General features: G+C 43.6%; 1 protein-coding gene and 1 long non-coding RNA gene across 8 annotated transcripts in view; one reads left to right on the forward strand and one right to left on the reverse strand.

The window, feature by feature from the left end:
- DOCK4 (dedicator of cytokinesis 4) overlaps nt 1-20,894 on the forward strand; it is a 431,090-nt gene extending 410,196 nt beyond the window's left edge. For 3 of the 5 annotated variants that reach the window (XM_082693075.1, XM_082693074.1, XM_082693078.1), the window contains 11 exons: nt 12-188; nt 935-1,018; nt 5,117-5,236; nt 5,571-5,692; nt 6,020-6,140; nt 7,207-7,288; nt 7,445-7,554; nt 9,844-9,916; nt 11,683-11,796; nt 14,945-15,006; nt 18,262-20,894. In XM_082693075.1, the coding sequence (XP_082549201.1) occupies nt 12-188; nt 935-1,018; nt 5,117-5,236; nt 5,571-5,692; nt 6,020-6,140; nt 7,207-7,288; nt 7,445-7,554; nt 9,844-9,916; nt 11,683-11,796; nt 14,945-15,006; nt 18,262-18,693 (1,497 nt within the window). In that variant the 3' untranslated portion in view covers nt 18,694-20,894. The remainder of the gene's footprint in view (nt 1-11; nt 189-934; nt 1,019-5,116; nt 5,237-5,570; nt 5,693-6,019; nt 6,141-7,206; nt 7,289-7,444; nt 7,555-9,843; nt 9,917-11,682; nt 11,797-14,944; nt 15,007-18,261) is intronic. The other 2 variants (XM_082693076.1, XM_082693077.1) reach the window with 1 other exon arrangement.
- On the reverse strand, nt 5,870-25,343 carry LOC309845314. 3 transcript variants are annotated; one of them, XR_014301203.1, is made up of 5 exons: nt 25,085-25,338; nt 20,928-21,061; nt 14,984-15,124; nt 14,163-14,282; nt 5,870-6,236 (listed from the first exon to the last, which is right to left on the reverse strand). It is a non-coding gene; the product is annotated as an uncharacterized lncRNA (long non-coding RNA). The 3 variants fall into 3 exon arrangements; XR_014301204.1 differs by lacking the exon at nt 5,870-6,236 and adding an exon at nt 8,243-9,279 and having other exon boundaries at nt 25,085-25,343; XR_014301205.1 differs by lacking the exon at nt 5,870-6,236 and adding an exon at nt 8,243-9,282 and having other exon boundaries at nt 25,085-25,342.
- Between the last annotated feature and the right edge of the window lie 1,706 nt (nt 25,344-27,049).

Raw genomic sequence — 27,049 nt, forward strand, 5'->3', positions numbered from 1 at the left:
TTGCTTCTCAGGTAGAAATGAGTCCTCTGGAAAATGCAATTGAAGTGCTGGAAAATAAGAATCAGCAGCTGAAGACTCTGATTAGTCAGTGTCAGACAAGACAGATGCAGAATATTAATCCCTTGACCATGTGCCTGAATGGAGTTATAGATGCTGCGGTTAATGGTGGAGTTTCCAGGTATCAAGAGGTAAGGATTAGGTATTGTTGTTTGAAAGTTTTTAAATTGATTTCTTAGGGGCTCAGAAGTCTTTTTTCAAAACAAATACACAAATCCCCATGCTAATATAGGTTTACAACTGACACAGAGTCCTTGGTTAAATAGAGGAAACAGATAGTCATTTGCGATGCACAGTTAGTTAACACCATTTTCCGATCTGTGGTATTTTGAGGATAAGAGGATAAAGTGTGTGTGTGTGTGTGTGTGTGTGTGTGTGTGTGTGTGTGTGTGTGTGTGTTTTCTTGGATAAATAAAGTGATCAGGTTATAAAAATTACTTAATAAATGTCAACCTTAGACCATTTTCCTGACCAAGGAGGTTCACAGGCATAGACATGTCTGATCTTGTTTAGAAGATACTTTAAATGGGCTTTTCATCTGCCCTTGTGGTTTTAAACAGAAAGCCACAGCAGTCTGGGAGGTGAGAGGCCACCATTTTTGTCACACTGAATCTTAAAGCACTTTATTTTAGGATATAATGCTTATTGATTTGGATTTGCTGTTTGCTTGCTTTACCAAAGATACCTATTTACACAATTGCTGCTCTCCCTTAAACAATCCTTTCCTTGTATTCCCTTTCTGACCAGATGCCCAAAGTAGGAGTCGTTCCTCCTGCCCTACAAATGTGGTCGACAGTGGTGTTTCTTCCAAGATGCCAGCTGTGTCTCTCACTTTTTAACTTTCCTGAAGTAAACTGACTCTCCATCCTTTTTCTAGGCATTTTTTGTCAAAGAATATATCTTAAGTCACCCTGAAGATGGAGAGAAAATTGCACGGTTAAGAGAGCTGATGCTTGAGCAAGTAAGTTGGGGACAGAAGCCAGTCACCTGCTCTTTCCTGCCTAGATATGCATGGTTACCCAGAGACCCATCTCCCTGGTTTTCTGTATCAGTGTTCTAATGGAAGCGGTCAGCCAAAGGTTATAGATTCGTCTGTAATGTATTCCAACTTGCTCATTTTCACTTCTACTCTCCAGTTCGATGCAAAAATAAATTTAACAGTAGTAAATTATGGCAGCCCCTTATGAGAGACAATTTCATGTAGTTTCTTGGAATACCATTTGAACATTCTTTCCCTAAAGGCTTGCTGTAGGCTTGGTGCCAACTTTTTTTTTTTTTTTTTTTTTTTAAAGATTTTATTTATTTATTTGACAGAGAGAAATCACAAGTAGACAGAGAGGCAGGCAGTGAGAGAGAGAGGGAAGCAGGCCCCTTGCTGAGCAGAGAGCCCGATGCGGGACTCGATCCCAGGACCCTGAGATCATGACCTGAGCCGAAGGCAGCGGCTTAACCCACTGAGCCACCCAGGCGCCCCTGGTGCCAACTTTTCACTCAAAATTTTGGGTTCACGTAAGTTTGGGCCAACTGAAAATAAATGAATAGGTAAATGAATGAGGGAAGGAATGAGATTCTTACTTACGTATTCCAGCGAAGGGGCAATCAATAGACTTTGCTTTAAAACAAAGACTAAGCCTATCAGTGATAGGATATGGACAAAATGAGATAACAAACGCATCATTTTCTATTCCAAAAAAGCATAGTTTGTTTTTATTTATATAGTTCCAGCAAGCACAAAGAACTAGAGTCATCTCTTGCCTGCTGTGTTCCTGCAGCTAGCTCTCGGCCTGAAAAGGGTTTGAAAACCTAGGTGGGAGACATGGTAGTTAAGAGGCTGAGGTAAATAGGAAATAAAAACATTTAACACGCCTATAACAGTGGAATACATATGAAAAAATGTGACCAAAGCATCTCCTTCTACTTGATAATACCAAATTAATCAACAAATATGGCATGCCCTTTTGGGTAAGAAAATGATGAGGTTGGATCTGATTTTCATCATTTTATGCTCTGCAGGCTTAATCCATAGAACTTAATACTAGGGAGTCAGAAGTGGCCATGGGCAGGTACCATGGCAGCTTCTGGAAAAAAGAAAGGAGTTACTTTAAGGCGACCTGCAAGGATTTTTTTAGTATATGTGCTGCCGAAGCGAGCACAAGGAAGGAAATCGAGAATAAGCTAAGTTCTCGATGTGGTCCTGGGGCTCATGTAGATACTAGAAGTGAGCAAGTTAGTTTATCCAGTTCTTAGGATTATGGAATGACTGTGGCCTTTGTTGATTTTCAAAAATCAGTATTTAACTTGAGTACATCTAGCGAGTGGCTTGCCTCACTGCAGGACTCAACTGGTGTTCAGTCTGACTGAATTCTTTCCCCTGCATTAAAATTAAAAGGGCCAAGAAGACTCTCTAGAAAAATAAATTGGGAACTTTTGTTTCCTCCACATCCTGTCTGATGTTCATAGGGCCTTGTGGAAAGAGCCTTGGTATAGGAGACTTTAAACAAATAATTTTTTTAAGATTTTATTTATTTATTTGATAGACATCACAAGTGGGCAGAGAGGCAGGCAGAGAGAGAGAGAGAGAGGAGGAAGCAGGCTCCCCGCTGAGCAGAGAGCCCGATGTGGGGCTCGATCCCAGGACCCTGGGATCCTGACCTGAGCAGAAGGCAGAGGCCTTAAACCACTGAGCCACCCAGATGCCCCAGTATAGGAGACTTTAGATCTCTGTCATAGGATAAGCGGTACAAGTGACTGCCATGTGACTTTGGGCAATCATACCATCTCTTTGAAACCATAGCAGTGGGGGATTAGGCTAGCCAAGGCCACCGTCCTAGGCTGAACCTCTGTGAGGTGATTCAGATAAACTACCTGGGGGCCTCGGAGATGCTCTGCCCCAGTGACTCTTCCAGAAAGGACTTGTTGAGCCAGCTGCTGGGAGTGGTGGCCATCGACAGACACTGTAGGTGCTCTGGTCCTTCAGCCATTGCCTCAGCTGCCAAATGCCACCTGGCCCAGCATCACCACCTTCCTGGCGGTCCCACATCCAGTGACTGAGGAAGAAACAGCCCGGCCACCTGGGCCCAACACAGCACAACTCTCACAGCCTGGTTGAAGCCCAGAGATCCCCTGGTGTGGGCAGAGGCTTGACATGACTGCCATGTTCCCAGATTCTTTTTAGTCAGTCCTGCTTCTGTGCCTCCTTCATGCAAACAGTGATGCCAGTTGACTCCTCAATAAACATCCTCATCTCCATGCCAGGGTCTACTCCTGGGAGAACCCAACCTTCGATGTGATTTGGACAAAACAGAATTTGCCTTATAGCGAGTGTTTAAAAACTGGATTCCTACCCTGAGGTCAACTCTTCCACGCCCTTTTCCCTTCATCAGACCCTTCCTTTACCCCTCAAACATCCACTCCACCCTCACTACTACGTTTTTTTTTTCTCACTACTCCCTTTAAAGGTGTCCTTGAGGTCTGAGGTTTTTTTATCTTTATGCAGATATGCTGGCAGTGGATAGGGGCTGCCACAGTCCTGTCTCCCTACAGAAGGTGCTGGACACTTTAACCCACCAGGTTCAGTCCTATTTGACCTGAGCTTTCAATCTTAAATCTTCACAAGATATAAAGATAAAACCCAGTGTGATAAAACCCATGGTATGATATGCTTTCCTCACAGTCCTGAAATTTGTTTTTCTGACAACTTTAGTACCGGGGCACTTTTTTTTTTTAAATGTAAAAGGCAGCTGACACTCAGAGGAATGAAGCAGTATTCATAGTTGAAGAACAAAAAAAAAACTTGAATGTTTGTGTTTATTCCTTTTGGGACTTCACCACTGGAAACCACCCCCTCCCTTTTTAAGTAAGAGCTGCTCCTTATTGCATTATAAGTGAACCAGAATAATCATTCTTTAACAAAAACAAAAAGCATAGCAACTATGATAGAATTTCTGTTCCCATTTTACCTGCATGTCTTCCTCAACAAATTTTGGAAATCTTGAGCTGGGGGGCAGGGGGAGAGATGGATAGGCGCAGGAGAACCTGATGGAAGAGAAAAGAGTATCGTGGAAAAACGGAGTGTCATCCAGAGAAGAGATCCCTTGGGGAGCAACTCCTTCCCGGTCCTGTGCAATGTAGACGGGGGCCAAGTGACACAGAAGTGCTTAGAAGGGAGAGCAGTGTGGAGATTCCTCAAGAAATTAAAAATAGAGCTTCCCTATTAACCTGCCATTGCACTACTGGGTATTTACCCCAAAAATGCAGATGTAGTGAAAAGAAGGGCCATCTGTACCCCAGTGTTTATAGCAGCAATGGCCACGTTCGCCAAACTGTGGAAAGAACCAAGATGCCCTTCAACGGACGAATGGATAAGGAAGATGTGGTCCATATACACTATGGAGTATTATGCCTCTATCAGAAAGGATGAATACCCAACTTTTGTAGCAACATGGACGGGACTGGAAGAGATTATGCTGAGTGAAATAAGTCAAGCAGAGAGAGTCAATTATCATATGGTTTCACTTATTTGTGGAGCATAACAAATGGCATGGAGGACAAGGGGAGATGGAGAGGAGAAGGGAGTTGAGGGAAATTGGAAGGGGAGATGAACCATGAGAGACAATGTACTCTGAAAAACAACCTGAGGGTTTTGAAGGGGCGGGGGGTGGGAGATTGGGGGAACCAGGTGGTGGGTATTAGGGAGGGCCCGGATTGCATGGAGCACTGGGTGTGGTGCAAAAAACAATGAATACTGTTGCGCTGAAAAGAAATAAAAAATTAAAAAAAAAAAAAAGAAAGAAAGGGTTGTTATTCCAGATCTAAAATATACTGCAAAGAAACTTTGGGTAGCAGGAAAATCAGAAAGACTTCAGTTTGAATCCCCATTTGTTTGTTAGTACATGCTGGATTGTTCTGATCCGCACCTGTAAATGAAGGATTGCTCCTCTGTGTGGTAGAGAGGATTAGCTATAGCAGATACAGAGTGCCTGGTACAGTGCTTGACCCCTAGCAGGCACTTGGTGGAGTTCCTCATTGATGTGGGTTTTTTCCTTGTCTCATTCTCAAGGCACAGATTTTGGAATTTGGTTTGGCTGTGCATGAGAAGTTTGTACCTCAAGATATGAGACCCCTACACAAAAAGCTGGTCGACCAGTTCTTTGTGATGAAGTCAAGTTTAGGGATTCAGGTACGTACCCAAAGTGTCCATAGGGGGCAGTCTGACCACTGCCAGTTTGCTTTTTGTTAGAGAGACAACGATGAAGTATCCAATAGTGACATCTTTTGGTTTTTCTACCAAACTGCACCATCTTACCATGGAGTCCTCCAGTATTAAAATTTTGCATCATCTTCTATTTGCCCTGTTCAACTTTTATGAGAACAAAAAAGGGCGAGAAAGCTTAATAATACCAAAACTTTTTAAAACTTACATAAAGATTTCATAACAATATGCTAAAATACCTTACAAGTTATTTTGCCCCTACGATGGCTCATCTAAAATATTTCCTTCCCTCCCTCTCTAGGAGTTCTCTGCTTGTATTCAAGCCAGTCCAGTCCATTTTCCTAATGGAAGCCCCCGCGTGTGTAGAAACTCAGCCCCTGCTTCCATGAGCCCAGATGGTACCAGGGTAATTCCTAGACGCAGGTAAGTCATATTCTGAATTATCTTACAATTTGGCATCCCCACAAGATGATCTGGAATGATTCTCTCATTCTTTATGGCACAATTTGTCAAATACGCTATTTCTTAATGAAATAATTAACCCGCGAGGCAGCTGCAGACATCTGTCACTGGTAAAACAGCAACAGCATGAGAAATAAATAAACTCAAACATTTGATTATATTGAGGCAAACAGGAGACAACAAAATGGGATGTATATTTTTTTTCCTTTGGTTTTATACCACACCAGCATGCGATTAACGTACAATTCAGAGACTGAGTTAATGACCATTTTTTTTCCCCCAAAACAGCCCATTAAGTTACCCAGCTGTCAACCGATATTCTTCCTCCTCACTGTCCTCACAAGCTTCTGCTGAAGTAAGCAATATTACAGGGCAATCAGAAAGCTCTGATGAAGTCTTTAACATGCAGGTACTTGATTGGCTTTTTAATCGTCTGGTCGTGTGTATTCCTTTTCTGTCTCAATCATGAGAGTTTCTGTTCAGTCTGCTGGGCTCATGAACAGATCTGCGAGCAAGAATGTTGAGTTAAGGACAAAGCTTTAAACACTCTCACTGCTTTGTTGGTCTCTGGACCCTCCAAAGAGGTTTCTCCCAAAACTGCCAACTCCACTCTCAGAAGACGTGAGCAAAAGCGGGAAAGCCCAGGCACACTATGCAGGGCTGGCACTGAAACCTGCCTCTGGTTTGCGTCTTCAGTTTGGAACCCTGGGAGCCTGTCACCACACACTAGCTGCCTCTTAGCCTGGCAAAGTGGCCTTTTTGCCTCAACATGGCCTTTTTGCCTCTCAACATGGTTGAGAGGGACATTATAAAATTCCTCTACCTCTGTTCCTGTCAGAAAATTTTCATAATAAAAAGATTTTTACTGAAGAAACAAAATAGTTTTTAAGGACATTAGTTAGGGTAACTCCTGCCACACAAAATTCTATTCAGACCCTACTAATAATAGAGTATTCACACTGATTAGCAAGAAGCAGCTAAAATTTCCCTCTCCGCTGTTTTTAGAAAAGGGGCATGGCACCTACTGCCAATTTTATGCCCTGAACACATTTTTGAAGAAAACAAGAAGGTGTCTTCTGCTCTTTAGAAGCATTCCCCTATCTCTGTGGCCTCGGCTGGCAGTCCTTCCATGTGTCCCTCAGTCGGCAAGGGCACTGCTACCTGCTCCTCGGTCCCAGGGTGTCCCGGAAACTAACGTGAATGTGTTCCGTTAGCCGGAGTCAAAATCTCAGATTTTTTTTCTTTTCGGAGTATTTTGTTTTTAAATCTCAAATTCGTGATTAATTCAGACTGGCTTCCTTATCAGTCAGAGATTTTTCTCTAGTTCTAAATGGCCCTTTGCTTTTCGTTTTCATTTCGTTTTGTTCTGTTCTTTGGCTCCTTTGAAAGGAAAGGGCAGGGATTTTGTTTTCAGTATGTCCGTGTTGTGTGGAGTCTCTAAGCCGTGGGTGATAACAGCTCCTGTGTTTTTGCAGCCAAGTCCATCTACCTCAAGCTTGAGTTCGACTCACTCTGCTTCTCCTAATGTGACAAGTTCTGCCCCCTCGAGCGCCAGAGGTCAGTGGCAGGGTGTGGGGTTGACCGAGAGTGCCGCGTGGGAGCTGTGGCCCTCGGGTTCCTGAAGGATGGCCAGCGGCCACGGCACATGAGCCCTGTCCTCCCGGCAGGTCCAGCACCTCACCCTGACGATCCTTCCTTTTCTTCTCTTCCCAGCTTCCCCCTTGTTGTCTGACAAACACAAACATTCCCGAGAAAACTCTTGCCTGTCCCCGAGAGAGAGACCGTGCAGTGCCATCTACCCAACACCTGTGGAACCTTCTCAGGTAGTCCTTGGGGGACGGAGATCCTAGAAAACAAGCTGATGTCTGGAATTGCTTACATATCTCTGCAGAAAAACCCTGTACCTGCCAGAGGCAACCAGATGGGCTTTGTTAGACAACAAGTCGATCTGAGTGAAGAGTGAACCTCTGTTCCATGCCTGTTGTTCACAGTTTCCGTTGGAGCCATATTTCTGATACAGATACATAGGTTGTTGCCTGAGCAGTCAAGCGGAGCGGAAAATGGGAAATGATTTTTCCCTCCTTGACCTAGTTCTCTAGTTCATTGCTGCTATTTAAACAGGGCAAGGGGTAATTAGGTAAATGAGCTGGAGTGTCTGTGTGTGTTTGCGTGTGTGTACCAGGAATTTCAAGCGACTTTCTCCATTAGCCAAAGACCCTGGAGAAACATGATCCATCCAGCAGCCTTCCTTTTGGCCGCTGCCTAGTTTGAGAGAGCTTCACTTGATTCCTTTCTGAGGTACCCAGGAGCACAAGGACAATTTCTGTTCACCTTTGCCATTCATTAATGTGTTGAGAGAAAAGCAGTTGGGGGCCCAGGCTTTCCCTATACCCCAAGGAGTAAAGGCCCATGGTCCTCAGCTCCTGCCAGGACTTGATGTTGAAGTGATCCTGACGCAGGAAAGATGTTAGGGCTCGAAGTGGATGGCCAAGAAGGAACTTTTGAGACATCTTGGGTGCAAAAAGGTGATTTTATTAAAGAACAGGGGTAGGACACAGAGGTAGAAAGAGCTGCCCCCCAGGGTCATGAGGAGTAGCCCATTATAGACTTTCAAGTTGGGAGGGACTTAGGGATGGCGTAAGTCTCTGAGGAATTTGGGAGCAAGGTTTCCAGGACTTTGAGGAGACCAGCTATTGTTGGGAAAAGGTCATTTATTCATCTAATAAAACCTGAGTCATGAGAGGTTCAGATGTATATTGTTGGGCGATAGGCTTGTGGGATGATTGCCAACATGTATCTGTGGGGAAGGGGTTAGCGATTCGGGAAGTTTCCACAAGAATTGCTATGTGTTAAAGTAGACTTACAGGATCCTAGGGGCCAGGGGTCCGGGCAGGGATTAGGCTAGGATTGCCTTTTGTCCTTAGCAAAGTGTCAACAAGGAGGCAGTTGAGTCCCTAGAGGACTGTTCCTCCGCCTACTTCAAGGATGTTGTCAGTGGGCTGTAGGTAGTAAGGAAATTTAGTGATTTTTCTCCTGCCTTTGTTTCCCACATCCATCCCTCTTAGTCCAGGTGAGGGCAGGGCCAAGGGCTCGGCTCTCTGGGCACTTCAGGGGCTGTGAAGGGTGGCTTCCAACGTGGAGGTTCTTGGGTAGCCCTGAATTTTGCCGATGGTTTGGGAATAATTTAGGAGCGGAGAACAGTACTCATTGATGTTCCGGCTAATTTTTCTGTTTTTCTACACCACCCTGGCAGAAGTCTGTAGCTGCATCTGGAAATGGATGAGAGCGAGTGGGATGTGGCTTGATTGGTTTATCTTTGCTGATTGTGTAATCTTCCCGAAAGCCCCAGGATGCCTGCTCTGCGCAACCCTGCTGTCTCGCAGAAATTCTCTCTGAGTGCGTTTGGCTGAACCAGCTCACCAGTTTTCCTTCCCTTTGTCACTTGCTGTTGCGAGGGAATTTCACACTTTGTTCCATCTGCTCCAGGAGCGCGCGTGTTGCCAGCATGGGGGACTCTGAAAGCCTTCCTTGATTAGCCTCCGGCTTTTCTGCTTTTGGTAAAATGTGAAGCAGTGTGTCATTGCCAAAACCCCGATAATACACATGGCTATGGTGCATCTACTTTTAAGGTCCTGCCCTTTTTCTTTTAATGTATTAGGTGGAACCATGTAAAACTGGCATCTTCATGGGTTTAAAAGCCACAGAACATTGTCCATTTCGTGTTTTTAACCTAGGACTCAACACATGTCCATTCACTAGAGAGTTTTTGAGCGAATATCTCTTAATTCTTATGTTTCATGCTGCCAGTCTAGCGTTCTTATTTATAAAGAGCACCATAGCTTAACCGCTGCTTACTGGTTTTTTCCTCCATTGTATTATGAAAACTTATTTACCACTTACATGTAAAATCGAATACAAACTTCTTAAACTTAAAACTCGTCTCCCCTTTTTCCCTTAAATATAATTGAATTCTTGGTTCCCAGGCTCATCATGTACCATATAAAAATTATTTTGAACCAAAAGTTTCAGTTATGAGACAATCATCTCATTTTCTAGAAGGTCTCCCATTACGGCATAGATTGCCATAGAAACAGACTCTTGTGCTTTTGCAGAGGCTGCTGTTTAATCATATTGGAGAAGGGGCCTTGCCACGCAGTGACCCGAATCTTTCTGCACCTGAGAAAGGTGGGTATAAAGCCAGCCCCTTCATTGCCCACCGCTCACCCGGCAGCTGTAAGGCTTTGTTTTGTCCTCATTTTCTCCAGTCTATTGTGTGTCTTTGTGGAAGTTCAGATCTCTGGATCTTTAGTGGTCGGGACTAATTTGCCCTTCAGGGAGTTCATGAAAGACAGTCTTTCCTGACACATCCTTTCAAACCTGTTTTCTTGTAGAATTGAACAGCAGAATCTGAGCAAGTTAGGAACCCCTCGGTTAAATGGCTTTTGGGGTCCCATCACCAAGGCAATGCCTATGCTCCCTGAAACAAAGCTGCTGAGGAGGCGACTTGTTCGGCACAGTGAAAATAGCACCTTCCCAGATGGGTTCCCTGGTCCCAACCTTGTTTCCCTTATAGAGCTCGCTCTGCCAGTTCATCTGTTGTTTGTGGGGACTCCTATACTACTACTTCGGAATTGCAATCCAGTGCATAATGGAGTGTGCCCTGCCTCAAGGTCATACAAAAAAATGAGAAACCCATGCATAGCGGTTAATAGCTAATTAGCATCGGTGACAGGAAATGAAGAGCAGATTCAGTGTGACCCCCTCCACCGTGCGGGTGGGGCCAGCAGCAAGTCACCCATTTGCCTCGTGCGGGGTCAAGCCTCAAAACTCCGAGTGGTCCTGTAAGCCCAGGACTTGAGCCACTAATGAAATGTTCCCATAAAGTGCACTTTAATTGTCCTCATTAAGAGCTAAACTGTATTGTCCTTGGACGACACGGATAGATTAACATTAAAACTTTCCTTGGGAGACTGAAACTAGTGAGATGGTAGCTGAAATGATTTTAAAACACAAATTTTGCTTTAATGTTACATGTCGAATGTTAATCTTTGCCTGGGGAGCTTAGCGTTTTTCTTCGCCCTTCTACCAAGGAAAACCACAAAGCCAATTTAAAACGAACTGAGAAAAATTAATTTTTAAGAGTGGCAATTCCATCCCCTGAAATTGATGGGGTGATTTCGAGTAAAAGGTTGAAATCCCAGCTGTGTCCATCAGATGGCAGTATCTGTCCAGGGAGCAAACCACTAGCAATCTTGAGACTTGCTTTTGGAAACCTGATTTCCTAGCAACTATTTGTAATCTTGTGTGTCTTGCCCTTGCTTCTAACAGGAGTTGTTCTATATTTCTGCATCTTACTGAAGCATGGAACAGACAAATTAAAAAAAAAAAAAGGGAATGATACGGTCCGTATTCCAAATTACTTTTTTTGAGGACTTAGGACATACTTCAGTCTAATCCATTGATTTCAGGAACAAGGGTCCTTTTGCCAAAGATTTGGTCTACAGGATGGTGTGATTCACCCTGCCAGGTAGTTGAAATATTAGCCTATTACTGTCTTCCCCCTTTTGGGGTGCCACTTGTCCAGAAGTTTCCACTAAAAACTGACTTATAAAATACTTCAGCGACTGTGTCCTCCTATCTGTTATCTATTATCTAAACACATTTGTAATTCTCAGCAAGATTCCACCGTTCTCCTGTGGAGATCTGTAGTTTTGTCTGACTGCTGGAGGGGAAATAAACAGACATGCTAGCACCCAATTAAATGTCAACTACGACTGTGAGGTAGAAAATTAAAGCTTTAGTATTTAGGAGGCTTTGGGGAGTTTTTTTTGTTTTTGTTTTTTAATCCAGTTGATCTTTTCATTCCGGATAATTTCGACTTTCTTCTAAGACCTCAAGTGTTCAAAGGGCAAAGTGGACCATGTGTTTTTAGCTGTGTTATTCCCTTCCAGCTGTGAATCCCACCCCTAGCAGCTGGAGCCTGGACAGTGGGAAAGAAGCCAAGAACATGTCGGATAGTGGGAAAATTATCTCTCCCCCTGTCCCTCCAAGACCCACACAAACTGGTGGGTATTTGAAGCATTTGAACAGTCACTTTTATAAAGTAACTTTTATGACTACTCCAGCTTGTCGTGAATTCCTCAGAGAAAGGTAGGCATGTGCTGTCTGAGGTAAAAACCTGAGTAGTTTAATTCATTCCCAGTGTTTTCCTTCTTTCCGGAATTTCTTACGACACTAAGTCAGACTGTACTCTGTTCCTCATGAGCTCCACAGACAGATGTCCTCCTGCTAGGCACTATCCTTAAAATTTGGGGAGGTACCCTACGCTTTGCCAAGCCCTTAGGATTTTCTCTGTCCTTTGCTTGAACCACCTCATTTTTATCAACCTCTGCTAATTCAGCCACTTTACTCTTACTCGGGACTGATGCCAGAGTTCCACATGGCCCCGAAATAGGAACTGACTAATGGTAACTTTGATAAGCTTGTGGGGTGCAACTAATCTCACATCCATTGCTATCCCTTGTATAGAGAGGTCTGTATCCAGGAGTGAGTGAAATTTATCAGGGTTCCTGGGTGGCTCAGTCTGTTAAGTGTTCCACTATTGATTTCAGCTCAGGTCATGATCTCAGGGTCGTGGGATTGAGCCCCACATCATGTTACATAGGGCTCTGCGCTCAGTGATTGCCCGAGATTGTTTCCCTACCCCTGTGCCCTTTCCCCACACTCGCCTTCTCACTTGCATGTGCACACCTTTTTTTTCTTTTCTTTATTTTATTTTATTTTATTTTTGACAGAGAGACACAGCAAGAGCAGGACACAAGCAAGGGGAGTGGGAGAGGGAGAAGCAGACTTCCTGCTGAGCAGGGAGTCTGATGCGGGGGTTGATCTCATGACCCTGGGATCATGACCTGAGCCAAAGGCAGATGCTTAATGACTGAGCCACCCAGGTGCCCCTAAATAAACAAAACTTTTAAAAAATGTGAGATTTCTCAAGGGGTTGATTCAGGGTGCTGCAGCCCTTCAGGTGATGGTTTAAGAAGCAAATTCTTAGGCTCAACTTAGAAGATCTGAGATCTGAATCAGATCAGAAAATCTGAATCAGATCTCCATTTCCAGGGTAAAGATTTTACCAAACCCTTCTAGATTTTGAGAACCACTGAAAATTCTTAAGAAACTTTATGAGCTGATAGCAATAACAGACCCCCTTTCCAACTGAATAAGCCATTTGCTTGGTAACCTTGATAGGGCACAGTTTTTAAGACCTCCTCTGCTGAATCTGCCTCTCTTGGTGATGGGGAGAGTCTTTTCAACATGTGCACACATCTAGAGTAGTTCTGGAGTTTACAAATACAACTGGCCTAAAAGCAAGAGCAAATACGACATTTTCTTCCCAGATTTTTTGGAGTTGCTCATTTAGGTTCCATTTGCTGTATTTTAGCATCTCATCTTTGTTTTCTTTTTTCTTTTTTTTTTTACTGACTTTGGTTTTTTTTTAAACAAACTGTGTGCTACCCAATTTGTTCTATACTTGTCAAAGCTAAAAGTCACCAACAGGTTTTGAAAAGCATGTGAGATTTTTCAACAGAACAAGAAATAACTAGGCTTCATCGATAACCTACATCCGAACACCACTGTGGCCCAAGACAGTTAAGACTCTTCAGCCAAGTAATTTGTATCTTATTCATGCTGTACATATATTCAAGGAGCCTCCAGTTTAAACTGGTTGTATCACTCATGTCAGAAACTTGAAAAGCATTTTCAGAGGAACAACAGTATTGATGGTAGGTAAGAGCCTAGGCCCAGTCAAACTTGGAGGCAAGGATACTGATGGCACTCTTTTAGGTCTCTGGGGGAGAAGGCCTTTCTAGAAAAGCTCTGTGGACAGACTATGGCTGCAAGGGCTGCTCTGGAACCACGTGGTGGGGTCACGGAACGCCCGGCTCAGGAGGAAGAGGAGCCTGTGCTGTGGTAAACCTGGACCACACACAGCGGTGGCAGTAATACAGTTCCCAGTCAGCACTCTGTTTCTCCGCTCACACAGGATTTTCTTCTGTCAGCCCCCACCGCAACCCACAGGCTAACACTAACACCGGTGTTTGAGAGTAGCAGGTGCTGCACACCCCCACGTGGCCACAAAGGGCCACTCGCCCTCGTGCACGAAGGCACAGGTGACCTCACCTCTCCCAGTCTCGCCTGGAAGGGCTGCCCTCCCTTCTGCACTGATTGCTCCCCGGGTCTGTCCTCACGTCATCATCTGTGCTCACTGTCGCGGGATCTGTAACTGTCTGTCTTTATTTCCTCCAGCCTCTTTCTAGTTTTCTCAAGAGTTGTAAACCTCACTTTGGCAGCTGGGAGAAGGGCAGCTGATCACAGAGCCGCAAACCCTGAGCTCAGTGAAACCTCTGTAGTGGAACTGGGAAATCTGACTTACCCTCCTCGTGTTGGCTGTGTCATGGCAGCTTTCTGTGTGTGTGGTTGTGTTCCAGGGGGCTGGACCTGACTTCCGAGCACAAAGAGCAGGGCCGTCATGGGCTGCATCCCAGCTGTAGGGCTAGGAAACCCAGGGGGAGAAACAGAGAGACAGCACCTCTTTGCTGAAATAACGACATCCATAGAGCACCACCCCCACCCCGCCCCCCACCTCCCTGCCCCCCACCGCCCCAGGACAAAGGGAAGACCTGAGTACAAGCATGAAGGGAGAAAATGGAAAACTTCTCACTTCTTGTTTGGAGGTGGCCAAGGGTTTTCTGTTTGGGGAGTACTGGATGTGAGGGCAGGAGGCTGGTGTAGTTTATTCTCATGGACCCCTTCTAACCTGCCTAGGTGGCAGGAGTGTCCCCATTGCTGCTCAGAGTTGGCAGCTATTTTCCAAAGTCTCTCCCTGGCACATCACACCTAAAAGCACCTTTTGAAACAGATCAGGCAGTGGAAAAGCATCTGGGCTTCTGGAAAATGCGACATTGGACCAGTTCGAGTTCCTGTCACTTCTGTATAGCATTATGTATGTGCTGGTGACTTTTCACTAATTCTCCCGTGTCTTGGTGGGGAGTCTGATTCGGACAGGCATCATTTAGTTTCTCCCCTATCCCCCCACCCCTTGCCTAGGAGGTCTTTAGGCACTAGACCATCTATATGGGTTTGTACACAGAAGGCATGTGCAGCTAGTGAACCTTCTGGTTTTTCTCAATTCAAAGCATTTCTCTCTGTTTACAGCTTCACCAGCAAGACATACAACGTCAGTGTCCCCCTCACCTGCTGGGAGATCTCCGTTGAAGGTACAGACTCATATTTAGACTCAGGCTAGAGACTAGCCCCACATTCCTCCTTTCCTTACAATTCATCCGTGGTTCATCACTGAGCTGCTTTCATAGGTATAGACCAGGCAAAGAACACCTAGGGAAGGGGTGAAGGAAGATTGGTAAGAAAACAGGCTTTCCTGTCAGGGAGCCTCCTCCATGAGTGCAGCCCTCTGTGTTCAGGTTATTGGCCTCATTCCCCAAAAAGTGGCCGTGAAAATGTATGGACTAGAATCTCCGTATACACGGAATTAGGAAAGAAATATGGTTCTACTGAATTTCCTAGGATGTTTTCAGTCTGGCCTTCTGATTTCAGGGACATCAAAAAAAAAAGGAGAAAGAAAAAAATTTAAAAACTCAGCCATCAAACCCAGTTAAAGAGTCTCCTGGGCCTTTTTGCTTCTGTCAGCCCCAACCATTTGACAAAGTCAAACCCGACTTTCTCTCCTTCCATGTTTTATACTAATGTTTTCATTTACATTTGAGATACATACTTCATCATGAAAAACAAGACAGTAAAAGGAGTAAAATTTCTAGGAAACAAATTGAAAAGCTTTAAATTGATAGGTAAATGTGGGCTATTTAACATCTCTAAACATACAAAATCCCTCACGAAGGTAAAGAATAATATTTAGTCTCTGTCCAAATTGAATCAGACTGGCTGTAGGGATTGTCAATATCTACAGACACTGGTGTTCAGAGCCGCTGCACCAGAGGCAAATATGGGGTTGAAGTGGGTGTTAAAAGAATGATTTTGAATCTGAGTGAGGATTTACATGCTCCGTGTCCTTTTTGTTGAGAAGGTATTTCTCGCTAATGTGAAAGAAAGAGACAAATTAGCTTCTAAAAACACACAGGGGCAGGTCGTGATCCAGTGCATCTGTGTTGCTAAGGATAGTTGCTGATAGAAACTGAGACTCTGGAAAACAAAAGCCCCAAAATGGAGAAAATTGCAAAGAAGTGTGATTTCATTTGCATTGCCAACATTTCTGATGTAGAAATTTGCTGGAGAGTGCAAATTATTTGCTAGTTTGGTTTTTTGGGGTTTTTTTGGGGGGGGAGGTTGTGTGTGTGGGTTTTTTTTTTTTTTTTTTTTTTTTTTTTGTCATTCTGCAATGCAGCTGTTAATCATAGCGTACCCGTGACTGCGTTAGCTTGGGCAGCCATAGACTGTCACATTGCTGTGATGGGAAACGAAGCAACATGATGTTTCCATATCTTACATTTGGCCTTACTCGCAAGGAGCTCCCACATATTGCTATGCGATTAACATCTGCATTTTCCAACTTGATTCTGTAGAGTAGTAAGATGGCAAGTCTACGAGACTGATTCTGTAAAAAGAACTGAAGGCACGAAAATATTCAGGCAGCTACCAAACAGTCCCGTTTGGCAAGGTGGCATATGGTTTCTCTCTCTGCAGAACTGGTGATGTTCTTACCGGCCAGGGGTAGCTCTGCAGCCATATCTACACCAACAGGGTTTGGAGAGAAAACAAATAGCCTCCTTCTGTTATGACTCCTGTGTTACATTAGGGGGCACAGTGCTACCAAGTTACGAGCTTTGCTATGACTAGAATGCAGTTTGTTGCCTTAACTCAGTTTTTCAGCAATTAAATGATGGAGTTAATCCTGTGGTGAAGACTGAGCTTACCTGCCTTATTTAAACTTGCAGTCTGATTTTTGACAGTCAACAGCAGTGAATTTGGATCCCTTAATTGGCAACACTTCATTTTAGGCTCCTGCTAAATGAGTTTGTGTCTCCCTGCATTATTTTATTCAAAGAGAGACCAAGGTAGAGGTAGTCTAGGATAGCGTTTCAGAAATCCTCTCCATAGGGTATAGTTTTAGAGGCCATTACGCAATAAATGAAAAAGTGGTCTGTGGTCAGCTAAGTTTAGAAAACCCTAGGCTGAGGTGTCCTTTCATTTTCTTGATTGTAAGACTGTAACATGCTACTAGGCTTTGAATGTACTCAAGGAGCACACAATATGCAGCATTTCCAGGTAGAACCCTGCTCTCACAGAGCATCAGTTAGGACTCCTTTTCCGTAGGACCCCAGTTGGGGAATTAGCAAATTCAGATGCCAACAGAGTAGACCGCTAACATATGTGAACAAAGGAGGCTGTTAGAACACAATGTGAAGACCAAAGTAAACTGAAGAATTCATGCCCCATCTCCAGGGGAAAGCCCCTCCTGTTTCAAAAGATTGTCCCCATTAAGAGAAAGCAAGCCGTTGTTGCTAGAACTTCTATTTTTTTTTTAATGTAATGCCAAAAATATTGGGGTTTTTATGAGAAATCTTCCAATTTTACAAAATTAGTAACCAAGTCAGTTTCTTTAAAAATGTGCCAGAAGAAACAGGTCTCATTTCGGTCTAGAGCTGGAGAGGAGCCCGAGAGCTGCGCTAGTGCTGCTGCTTCAGCTCAGGGGTCAGGAATGGGAGAGAACTGAAGTGCAAGCCTCGAGTGCCTCACTCCTCCTCTGGAGGTCTTTGGTAGGAGGCCCACCCAGGTCAGGCTGCTCTCGCTCCTGTCCTCCAGTTCTGCCCATCCCTGCTGAGCTAGAAAGGGAAACGTCACCGCCCAAGCTTTCTGTTGTTTCTGCGGGTTCCCCATCTTTCAAATGATGGGACTACTTATATACCTCTGAATTTTCTTCCTGATTACTTTTAGCTTTTTTCTGCCCCGAAAAAAAAGAGTAGATACGGGCAGCAAGGTGAACAAACGGAGGGGATAGCAGGTGAATGCCAGAGGTCGGTGTTGCTGCGGAGAGGACAGGGCCTCCGATGTGAGGCCGGGCTGTGTGCATTAGTCCCAAGCAGGGCTGCCAGCACTGTGGGCGGCTTCAACAACAGGGACGGATTTCCTCACAGTTCAGGAGGCTGCAGGATCCAAAAACAAGGTGTCGGGAGACTTGGTTTCTCCCGCGGCCCCTCTCCTTGGCTTGCAGAAGGGTCGCCTTCTCACTGCTTTAACACGGTCTTGGCACCTTTGGGGCTTCTCTACCTAAATTTCTTCCCGTAAGGACACCAGTCAGATCGGACAAGGGCCTACCGGAAAGGCCTCCCTTTTAAGGTCGCCCCCACCGCCTTCAAGGCTCTGTCTCCACGTAGAGTCCCGTTAAGAGCGCCGGGGATGAGGGCTGGGGTTCAGGGCGGGAGGCTGGCGGGCAGCCCGGGACAGTGTTGATGACTCTGGCGCGTCTCCCCTCCGGCCTTTCTCTCGCCTTCGAGCAGGGCTCCGTGCAGTCTTTCACCCCGTCTCCGGTGGAGTACCACTCCCCAGGACTCATCTCCAACTCCCCGGTCCTGTCGGGCAGCTACAGCAGTGGGATTTCTTCTCTCAGCCGGTGTAGCACCTCGGAAACCTCAGGCTTCGAAAATCAGGTGAACGAACAGTCGGCGCCGGCGCCGGGGCCGAGCTACAGCGGGTCGGAGGAGCCGGGGCGCAAGGAGAGCAAAACGCCGCCGCCCTACAGCGTGTACGAGCGGACTCTGCGGCGGCCCGTGCCGCTACCTCACAGCCTCTCCATCCCGGTCACGGCCGAGCCGCCCGCGCTGCCCCCCAAGCCGCTGGCGGCGCGGCCCGGCCACCTGGAGAACGGGACCCGGAGGACTGAGCCCGGCCCGCGCCCCCGGCCCCTGCCCCGCAAGGTCTCGCAGTTATGAGTCCCTTTGCTGGACCCCCACGGCGACGCCGAGTCCTGGCGGTTTACAAGAGAATAGGGAGTAGGACGAGGAGACATTTAGTGTAGGCACTTTAATCACTTACTCAGATTTGTCTTTCAATGAATGGAATTAACACTTGCTTATTAATATGTTGCACAATATTAAAAGTTACTGATCTCAAACGCCAGATGTTCCATGAAGTATGGCTGACTTTCCTTACAATGTCTCTCGTTTGAAAGTGGTAAATAGCGTTGAAGACTTCTTTTGTATCTTTTTATGTTCACCTTTTTTATATAGTTTCATCTTAAACCAATAGGCTATTGTCGAACAATACGGCGCGTGATGATGTTGTATACTTTTTACTGAATACTTGATACTCCGACAAAGCTTACTAAAGTCAATGCACATCCTAACACAATGATCCTTGCTTTAGAAGACTTCTGTACATAAGGGGAGATTTCTGGCTCTTTCCGTGAGCAGACTGATCAGTGCATACCAACAGAGTTACAAGTTAAAGCAGGCTACTCAGACAATATACTTAAGGGGTTGCAAGGACTAGGACTGCAAGTTATTTTGTTCCTGAAACAAAGTAACTCTTTAAGGTTGCTTTTGACATCTGACCACCATCTACTGTCTTAAAACTCTACCTTTGTGAATCCGTTGGTAAATCCTTTAGTATCCTGACATCATGGCATCTACTGTATTTCTTTTCAAGGTGCAATTTACTTTCAGAGTTCCAATCGGCTAGATTAAGCAAAAGACCCCAGGAGAAGTGTTTACTTGAATCTTGTGCTTCCGTACTTGATAGTTTCCTCCGCAGCATTTGTCATTGAAGAAGAGCAGATGTTCACGTGTTAAATAGGCACAAATTAATGTGTCCCATTAACAAGAATTCAGGAATCAATACAGGACAGTATTAAATCAATAGCGTAAATGAAGAAAAAAAACCTTGGAGAAAATATATTAGCATGATTAAATGGCAAAAGGACTTTCAAAAGGTAAGGGCATTAACTTTCAATCCTGCGCCAAATAGAATATTCTTCACAACTCTCCAAGCTTCTACCAGAGCTTGTCTTCTTGGAGGATCCTGTTTTTTGAAGGGTGAGAAGGCTGTAGACCCCTCTGGCTTGAGTATTGCTGCGCAGCATCTCAGATCTAGGTAGGGATGCTAAAGCCACAGTTGCAGGAGTGTGAAAAAAGCACCTTGTATGTAGTAATGTATTTTGTATCTTTGTTTTTTTCTTTTATTGACTGTTTATAACACTCAATTGACAATAAATATGAACTGTATTTTAAATCATACTGTTAAATATTTTCCCTCTTTTGTTGGGAAGCTCATTTTAGTTTAACCGTGTTTGTTTTTGTTGATAGCTTACCTGGAAGGCAGTGACCACTTTTTTATATTCTCTTAATGAAACCATTCAGCAGGTATATGCTGTTGAGGCTGGTTATAGAGGTTTTCTATGATAAATGTTCAAGTATTTTTGTACATAACTGGTTAATTTTAATAAGAGATACCATTATGTGTAAAAAAAAAAAGTACAAATAAAAGCAAACAGTTGTGGATGCAGTATGATTGTTATAATTATGCCAAATACTTTATGTATGGAAAAAGAATATTTGTACATATGTGCTTTTAACAATAATTCTGCCATATTGACTTTACAGTTTTGAATGAATGTCAGAAAAATTAATATATGTTAAAATATTTATGTTTAGTGGAAGTATTCATTATTGAGAAAAGGAACATGAATTTTAGCTTTGTATCTTGCAAGTTTTGCAGTCGGGAATTTCTGGACTAGCTTTTGCTTTTGATGATAACACTTTGTGTTTGTAATCACATTCTTAAAAATATATACACACACACATAGGAAGCTCCATATTCCTGTTGCTTTAAAGAAGTAAAGCCTTCCATTTAAATCAGTTGACATGCATAAGGTAACAAAGCTTCTTTGATTTCCTTTTCCTTTGTAATTTAATAGATTGTTGACTAGTGCTTGGGCACTGTGTAAATCAGTGTTATTTGCTCTTGAAGCCATTTTTTAAAGAAGTTTTTTGGCAATGAACAGTTCAATTTATCATGTGTGTATTTCTGAAGCAGCTATATAGCAGAACATTTCAAAAGATTCTGTTAGCTCAGATGTTCATGTTGGTTGCTGCTGAATGGTAAATATTTAATAAAATTACCTGATTAATCTTAACTGTCTTTATTCCTGTTGTCAACGAGTCTTTACCTGCAAAAGAAGCTGCGTAAATCTCTTGGTCGGATCGTGTTGATTGATGTTGTTAGACTCTTCGGTTGATAGATCCTGTTTTGGTGTTGTCTTGCCTTGGCTGACACACGTCTCCAGGCAAAGCTTATTTACACCTTGGAGAAAAAAAGTTGAAAAGGTAATGGTATTGGTAGTAACCAAAAGAGAAGTGATTTACCTGGATACTAGACTAATTAACCTAAGGAGAGCCATTTTTTAAAAGTCAAGCCATCAGGGTGCCTGGGTGGCTCAGTCAGTTGAGCTGCCAACTCTTGGTTTCTGCTGTGGTCATGATCTTGGGGTCCTGAGGTCCCGCCCCCGGGCTCTGGGCTGGGCGTGGATCCTGCTTGGGATTCTCTCTCCCCCCCCTTACCCTCTGCCTCTCCCCACCCCACCTCACTCCCCCATCCACATGCTGGTGCTCCTGTGTGTGTGCGCACACGCATGTGCACACTCTCTCCAGAAAAAAAAAAAATCCACATTTGTTTACATTGGAGTACTTGACATAGACAGGTAACTGCCAGGCGTTAGGAATAACAGAATAACTGCCTTTGTTAGCTCTGACAAACTCTATCCACAGGCCAGCTTTTCTTCCCGATTTTCATGAAAAGATGGGAAATGTATTTGACAAACACTGGAAAACCCATTGACTACAAGATTTCTGTTAATAGAAGCTGGCGTTTAATTTTGTGAGATGTGTCTATGCTGTGTTGGGTTTACAACATTTATGTAACTCAATGCTAAGCGAGCCATTGTCTAAAGCCTCCAACCCATTAAATACCAAAACCCATTTAAAGGCCATAGTCAATGTCCTCCTGATTGTTTCTCGACATTAACTAAGTGATTTTAGAGCATTTTTGGATCATTCTCATTACAACAGCCCATAAGTATTTCGATTCTACAAGCATAATTACAATATGAATAGCTCTCCTTCCTACCTAAGTAGTCTTCTCTCCGGATTGTTATTGATTGTTCTACAAAACACAACAGAAGAGAATAACAAGTTGCACAGCCTTGCCTTTATTTGATCTTTACATATTAAAATGTGGCTGTACCAAAATGAATTTTTAGTTCTTGATTGAAATAAGCTTTGTCCTCATTACCTAAGAATACCTGAAAGAGAATCAAAAAATTGGCCAAATTCCAATCCCCTGACACAATGATTATTATTTTTACACATCCTTTTCCATTTCTTTCTACATATATTTAGTGCATAGTTCTTCTCCACTGTTGAGTGTGGCTGCCCAAGTATCACCAACATAACCTGTTGCTAATGCAGGGCTGACGCCTTGCCACTAGTGAGGGCATCACAGCTCAGTAGAGCTTTGGGTTGTGTCACGGAGAGAAGGGCAAGATCAGACTTCCGGGAAATTTTAGAATTTTGTTTAAGGTGCGACTTTCATCAAGCGGGCATTGTTTAAAAATGGGTAAACATCATGATATAATTGTTCAGATTTGATGGAAACAGCAAGGCAGGAATTTTGGGTTGAGGGGTTCATGAAGTCTTAGGACATTAGCTTTCAGTTGATGCTTTGTACTGATGATTTGATAGGATCTGTTGAGAAGTTCCTATTATGAACAATAAAGTTATTTCCCTCACCAAGAGATTTGTGGTAAGCTTACACTAATAAGCATTGGAATATGGGGTCTTGCTCATGCGGACAACAGCTGTATGAGGTACGTAGTTTCAGTTCTCAACGTATATGTTTTACTCAGTTATAATCACAGTAAACCTGGACAAATTATCCTTATTTTGTCTTTATATGTAATATGTATTTGCATATAATATATATGTAAAGGCAGAGTATAATAATTCTTGAGCCGTGCCCCTATTAATTGACATTATATTGTTTTCAAGCAGTGGCTCCTACAAATAACTCCACTTTGACTCTTCTTACACACAGCTTTTTCCGTGTTTGGATTATTTCCTGACAATGTATTCCTACACTGAAATTGCAAAGGCAGAGAAATGATGATTTTTACCATTCTTTTGCATATTGGCAAATTTATTCCCCAAAGTGTTCTACCAATTTTAATGCCACCAGCAATATCTTTCCAAGATTGGCTATTGATGCAGTATTTTGTGCTATGTGGGAAGAAAATATTGCTGCCTTACCCAAAATTTGAGAAAATGTTAATAAGTCTTTCACACAATCTTTCGCTAAGGAAATTGATATCCTTACAGAGGAAATGAAAAAGAGAGATGAGAAGACAGAAAAGTAACAAGCTAATGTTGATACTCTGACAGCACCTACTGAAAATACTTCATCCCAGAGAAGAGATTGCTAGGAAAATCCTTAGCATTTTGAACACAAGCACAGCCTCACTTATCCAGAGTTTTTCCCTGTCATTCACAATCAGGGAAGGAATAAAAAACTGAGCCGTGAGGACAGTGACCTAAACAGCTGTCGTAAACGCCACAGTCAGCTGAGTGACGTGTCCGCAGGAAGATAAAGCTGAAACAAAGTCTGTGTGTTAAGTTCAAAGGAACTTAAGAGTCCGTTCTGACTTTGTAAGAATGTTGAGGCATAGAGGAGATGGGCTCTAGAAAGCTATGCAAGTGGAGGGGGAAAAAAGTTAACTCCAGTGAACAAGAATGTTTTGTAAAAGTAAATGTAATTATAGCACACTGTGTGGGTCAGCTACATATAATATTTACACAGTCATGGCAAAGTAAAACATATTGATCTAATCCCAAATTATAATAGAATTAGACTGGAAGGGTGAGGGTAAGGAAGGAATTTGTATGTGCAGAGAATACAGGAAGTTCTCATCGTCTATAGGGGGATGTCAGTAGTCAAGAGGAGGAAGAAATCGTCCTTAGTCCAAGCCTCTGTTCTTCTAGCTGGGCTAAGAATTAAGTCTACGTGAGACGCAAAAAGTCATTTTATCTATGATCCAGAAGTTTTCTCCCAAAAATACCGTAAGAGAGCAAAGACCATGGCTGTGCAGGTGGTAAGAATATATAGTACCTCCAGGCAGGCACTACTGGAAAGGGACTTGCCAGCACTAACAAGCAACAAAGGTCCCTTGTGGGCTGGGACCTCTTATGACAGTTTCCTGAGCACTGGCAGGTCTGGACAAAAGAGTGCTGCTTAGCAATACATGTCTCAGGGACGCCTGGGTGGCTCAGTGGGTTAAGCCGCTGCCTTCGGCTCAGGTCATGGTCTCAGGGTCCTGGGATCGAGTCCCACATCGGGCTCTCTGCTCAGCAGGGAGTCTGCTTCCCTCTCTCACTCTCTGCCTGCCTCTCTGCCTACTTGTGTTCTCTCTCTGTCAAATAAATAAATAAAATCTTTAAATAGACAATACATGTCTCAGATTCCCATTCTAGTTGACTGGCCACCAAGGTGCATCCCAACAAGGGCACACTCCCCAATGGTGAAGACCACAGGGAATGTTCTCACTGGTCACAAAGTCAAGCTCTTTGACACAGGACAAGATGAAAAGAAAAACTCCTTTTTTCTTATGCAACATTAACAACTTTAGCTCACTCTTGGCTCTCTTGGAGCCATGCTAATACGGATGTGCCACGGGGCTGGAGATTGTGTGTTTTATCGTGTATTTCATTACACAGAACTTTTTTTGAGGTTTCCGGTGACCTGGTGCCGATCTAATGCATTCTGTGACCAACTCATCCTAACACGGGAGCCTTTGGGTTAGGTGGTAAATGCTCTAACAGCTTTTAGTGCTTGACTTGGCTTTTCCTTCCAACATGTCCCATAGCAAGAGCCTTTACCTCTGATGCACATAACCCACCATAAAGTTTGTCTAAATAGACGCTGATCAGAATCACTTGATTCGCCTGTCTGTGAAGCCAGTCTGAACAGTCGGCTTACAGGGCCCGTGCTGCCTTCTGCCCTATGGTGGGTTTTGTTTTGTTTTGGTTTTTGTTTTAAGGATGAATGGCATAAAAGACAGACCAAAAAAAAAAAAAAAAAAAAAAAACAAAGACCATCTCTGAGAGGAAATGGATCAGGAACCCGAGAGTACTCTACCAAATTTTTACCAAGAGTCCTTAAGCCCAAGGAACTAGTTCCAGTACTTTATCTCCTAAGCTTAGAGACAACAAAAATCTCACCCCTCTTGCTCCCCCTGACTCCACAGAGGTGTCAGGAGGCTGACAGAAGAAGCCTTACCTTCTGGTTTTATGTCCTAGTTCCCAGAGTTCAAAGCTGCAGAATCTTCAGAGCAAATGTCCAGTGGAAGTTTATCCTGCTGACTGTGTCAGGTGAAGGGGAGGAAGAAATTTTCGTTGGTCCGGGGTTCTTCTAGCTGGGCTAAGAATTAAATTTATAGGACATAGATTAACAGGAGAAAATAAACCAAAGTTTTATTACATGAGCCATGGAGGCCCAATTATGCAATTGAGACCTAACAAGGACCAAAGTCTTTATACGTTTTAGACAAAGAGATAATAAATCTGTGAGGAACTGAGAGGACAAACAAAACTTAATTTGGGGACCTTCAACTGGTAAGGAATTCTAAACAGAATTTAGGCTGGGGTAGTAAACAAGCAAAAAGGAACAAGGGTTGTTTACACAGACTTCTTGGCTCCAAATTTCCTATCTTTGGTGATAAGGATGTCTCTCTACCTCCTGATACAGAAAGGGTACCTTTCACAGGGGAGATTTATTTGTGGCTTTTGGGGGAACAGAGGAGGGTCTGAATGACCTTACACAGACTGTCTCTTAAGTTTTATTTGAGGTAATCAATATGCCAAAGTAGCACATTTTGGGCAGCCTGCCCTTGATCCCTGAAATAGAAAATGCTTAAAATCTAAAGGCAGGCAAAAGATAGCAATATAAGATACTTTTTTGTTTAGAGATATTAGGGCAAACATTAAGAAATAACTTTTAAAATTGAAACAATTGTCTTTGGGGAGTAAAAATGGCTGGAAACCGAAATAACCTAGATGACTCCTTTCATAGTGGCTTTGTGGAACTACGTACATATATGACTGTGGTACACTTTTAAGAGACTGAAAAAGCTGTATTCTAAAACATTCTGATACCACCACCCTGGTTTCATGTTCCGTGGCTGATTTTTTCCCTCCTTTCTACTGCTAATTAGAATCCAGAACTCTTTGGGAAGCCCATACTGTGTTTGCAACCAGGTGTCTACTTAAAGGAGGAGGGGGCCAGGTAGCAGGAAGTGAAGGGGAGGAGTTTCTGGATCCATATGAAACCCCTCCCTGAGCAGAAGTGATTGGCAGGAACACCAACACTTTTTTAATCCCATTGGTGAAGTCATTTGCAATAGGTTTAGAGCTTAGGCTCCTCCTCTTTGTTCCTCAGTGGGAGCAGGAAGCAGCCCGCAGCAACAATTTTGAGACAGGATTCTGAAAGGACTCTGCAAGTTTTACCAGCTTACAGGTTCCTGTTCTGTCAGTTGTGTGAGTTTTTTCATTCTGATAAACGTACACACAGGTCTGTACACACACATCTAAGTATAACTTCCTTGCGAACAGGCAACAGTCCCAGGTTATTTCCCTCCAAGAGGGGAAAAAACTAGTTAATACACACTGAGTGTTAAGTGAGCGTCAGGTCTATGGAGAAGTAGTTTGGCTGGAGGGGGTGTGTGTGTGGGGGGGGGGTCTCCTGGTACTCCTTTGTCCTCACAGTAGATCAAACTCTTGCCTGACTACCCACAGCCTAAGCAAATCCTTATTCCCAGCCCAGGAGAAGAGAAGTTCTCATCAGGATATCAAACTCCCCACCCAGGAGTTAATACCATCTTACCTCCCTCCTCCAAACCCTTCCTTACCAAGAGGAAGTGAGAGGGAATCTGGTGGTGACCTTTGACCCCATTTATCACAGTGATCTGATGCCTGGGCCAGACAAAACGAAAACAAATACAACTCAATACTAACCCCAGACAGCAAGGTAGCTTTCTTTTTCTGTCTTTCTCACCTTTTTATTCCTTTTGGTAAGTCAACTTTCTAAGCCCAAGAATATACAAAAAGTTGGCCGACTTCATGGTATTAAATTTCGAAACTTAGGTAAGTCAAAGAAAAATACAGCCAACACGAAAGAATAGACAAAAAACATTTGCACTAAGTCTGACAATGTTCATAGCTTTATAAAGAATTCATACATATTGAT

This window comes from Mustela nivalis, assembly GCF_964662115.1.
Source record: "Mustela nivalis genome assembly, chromosome: 12".
Classification (NCBI taxonomy): Eukaryota; Metazoa; Chordata; class Mammalia; order Carnivora; family Mustelidae; genus Mustela; species Mustela nivalis.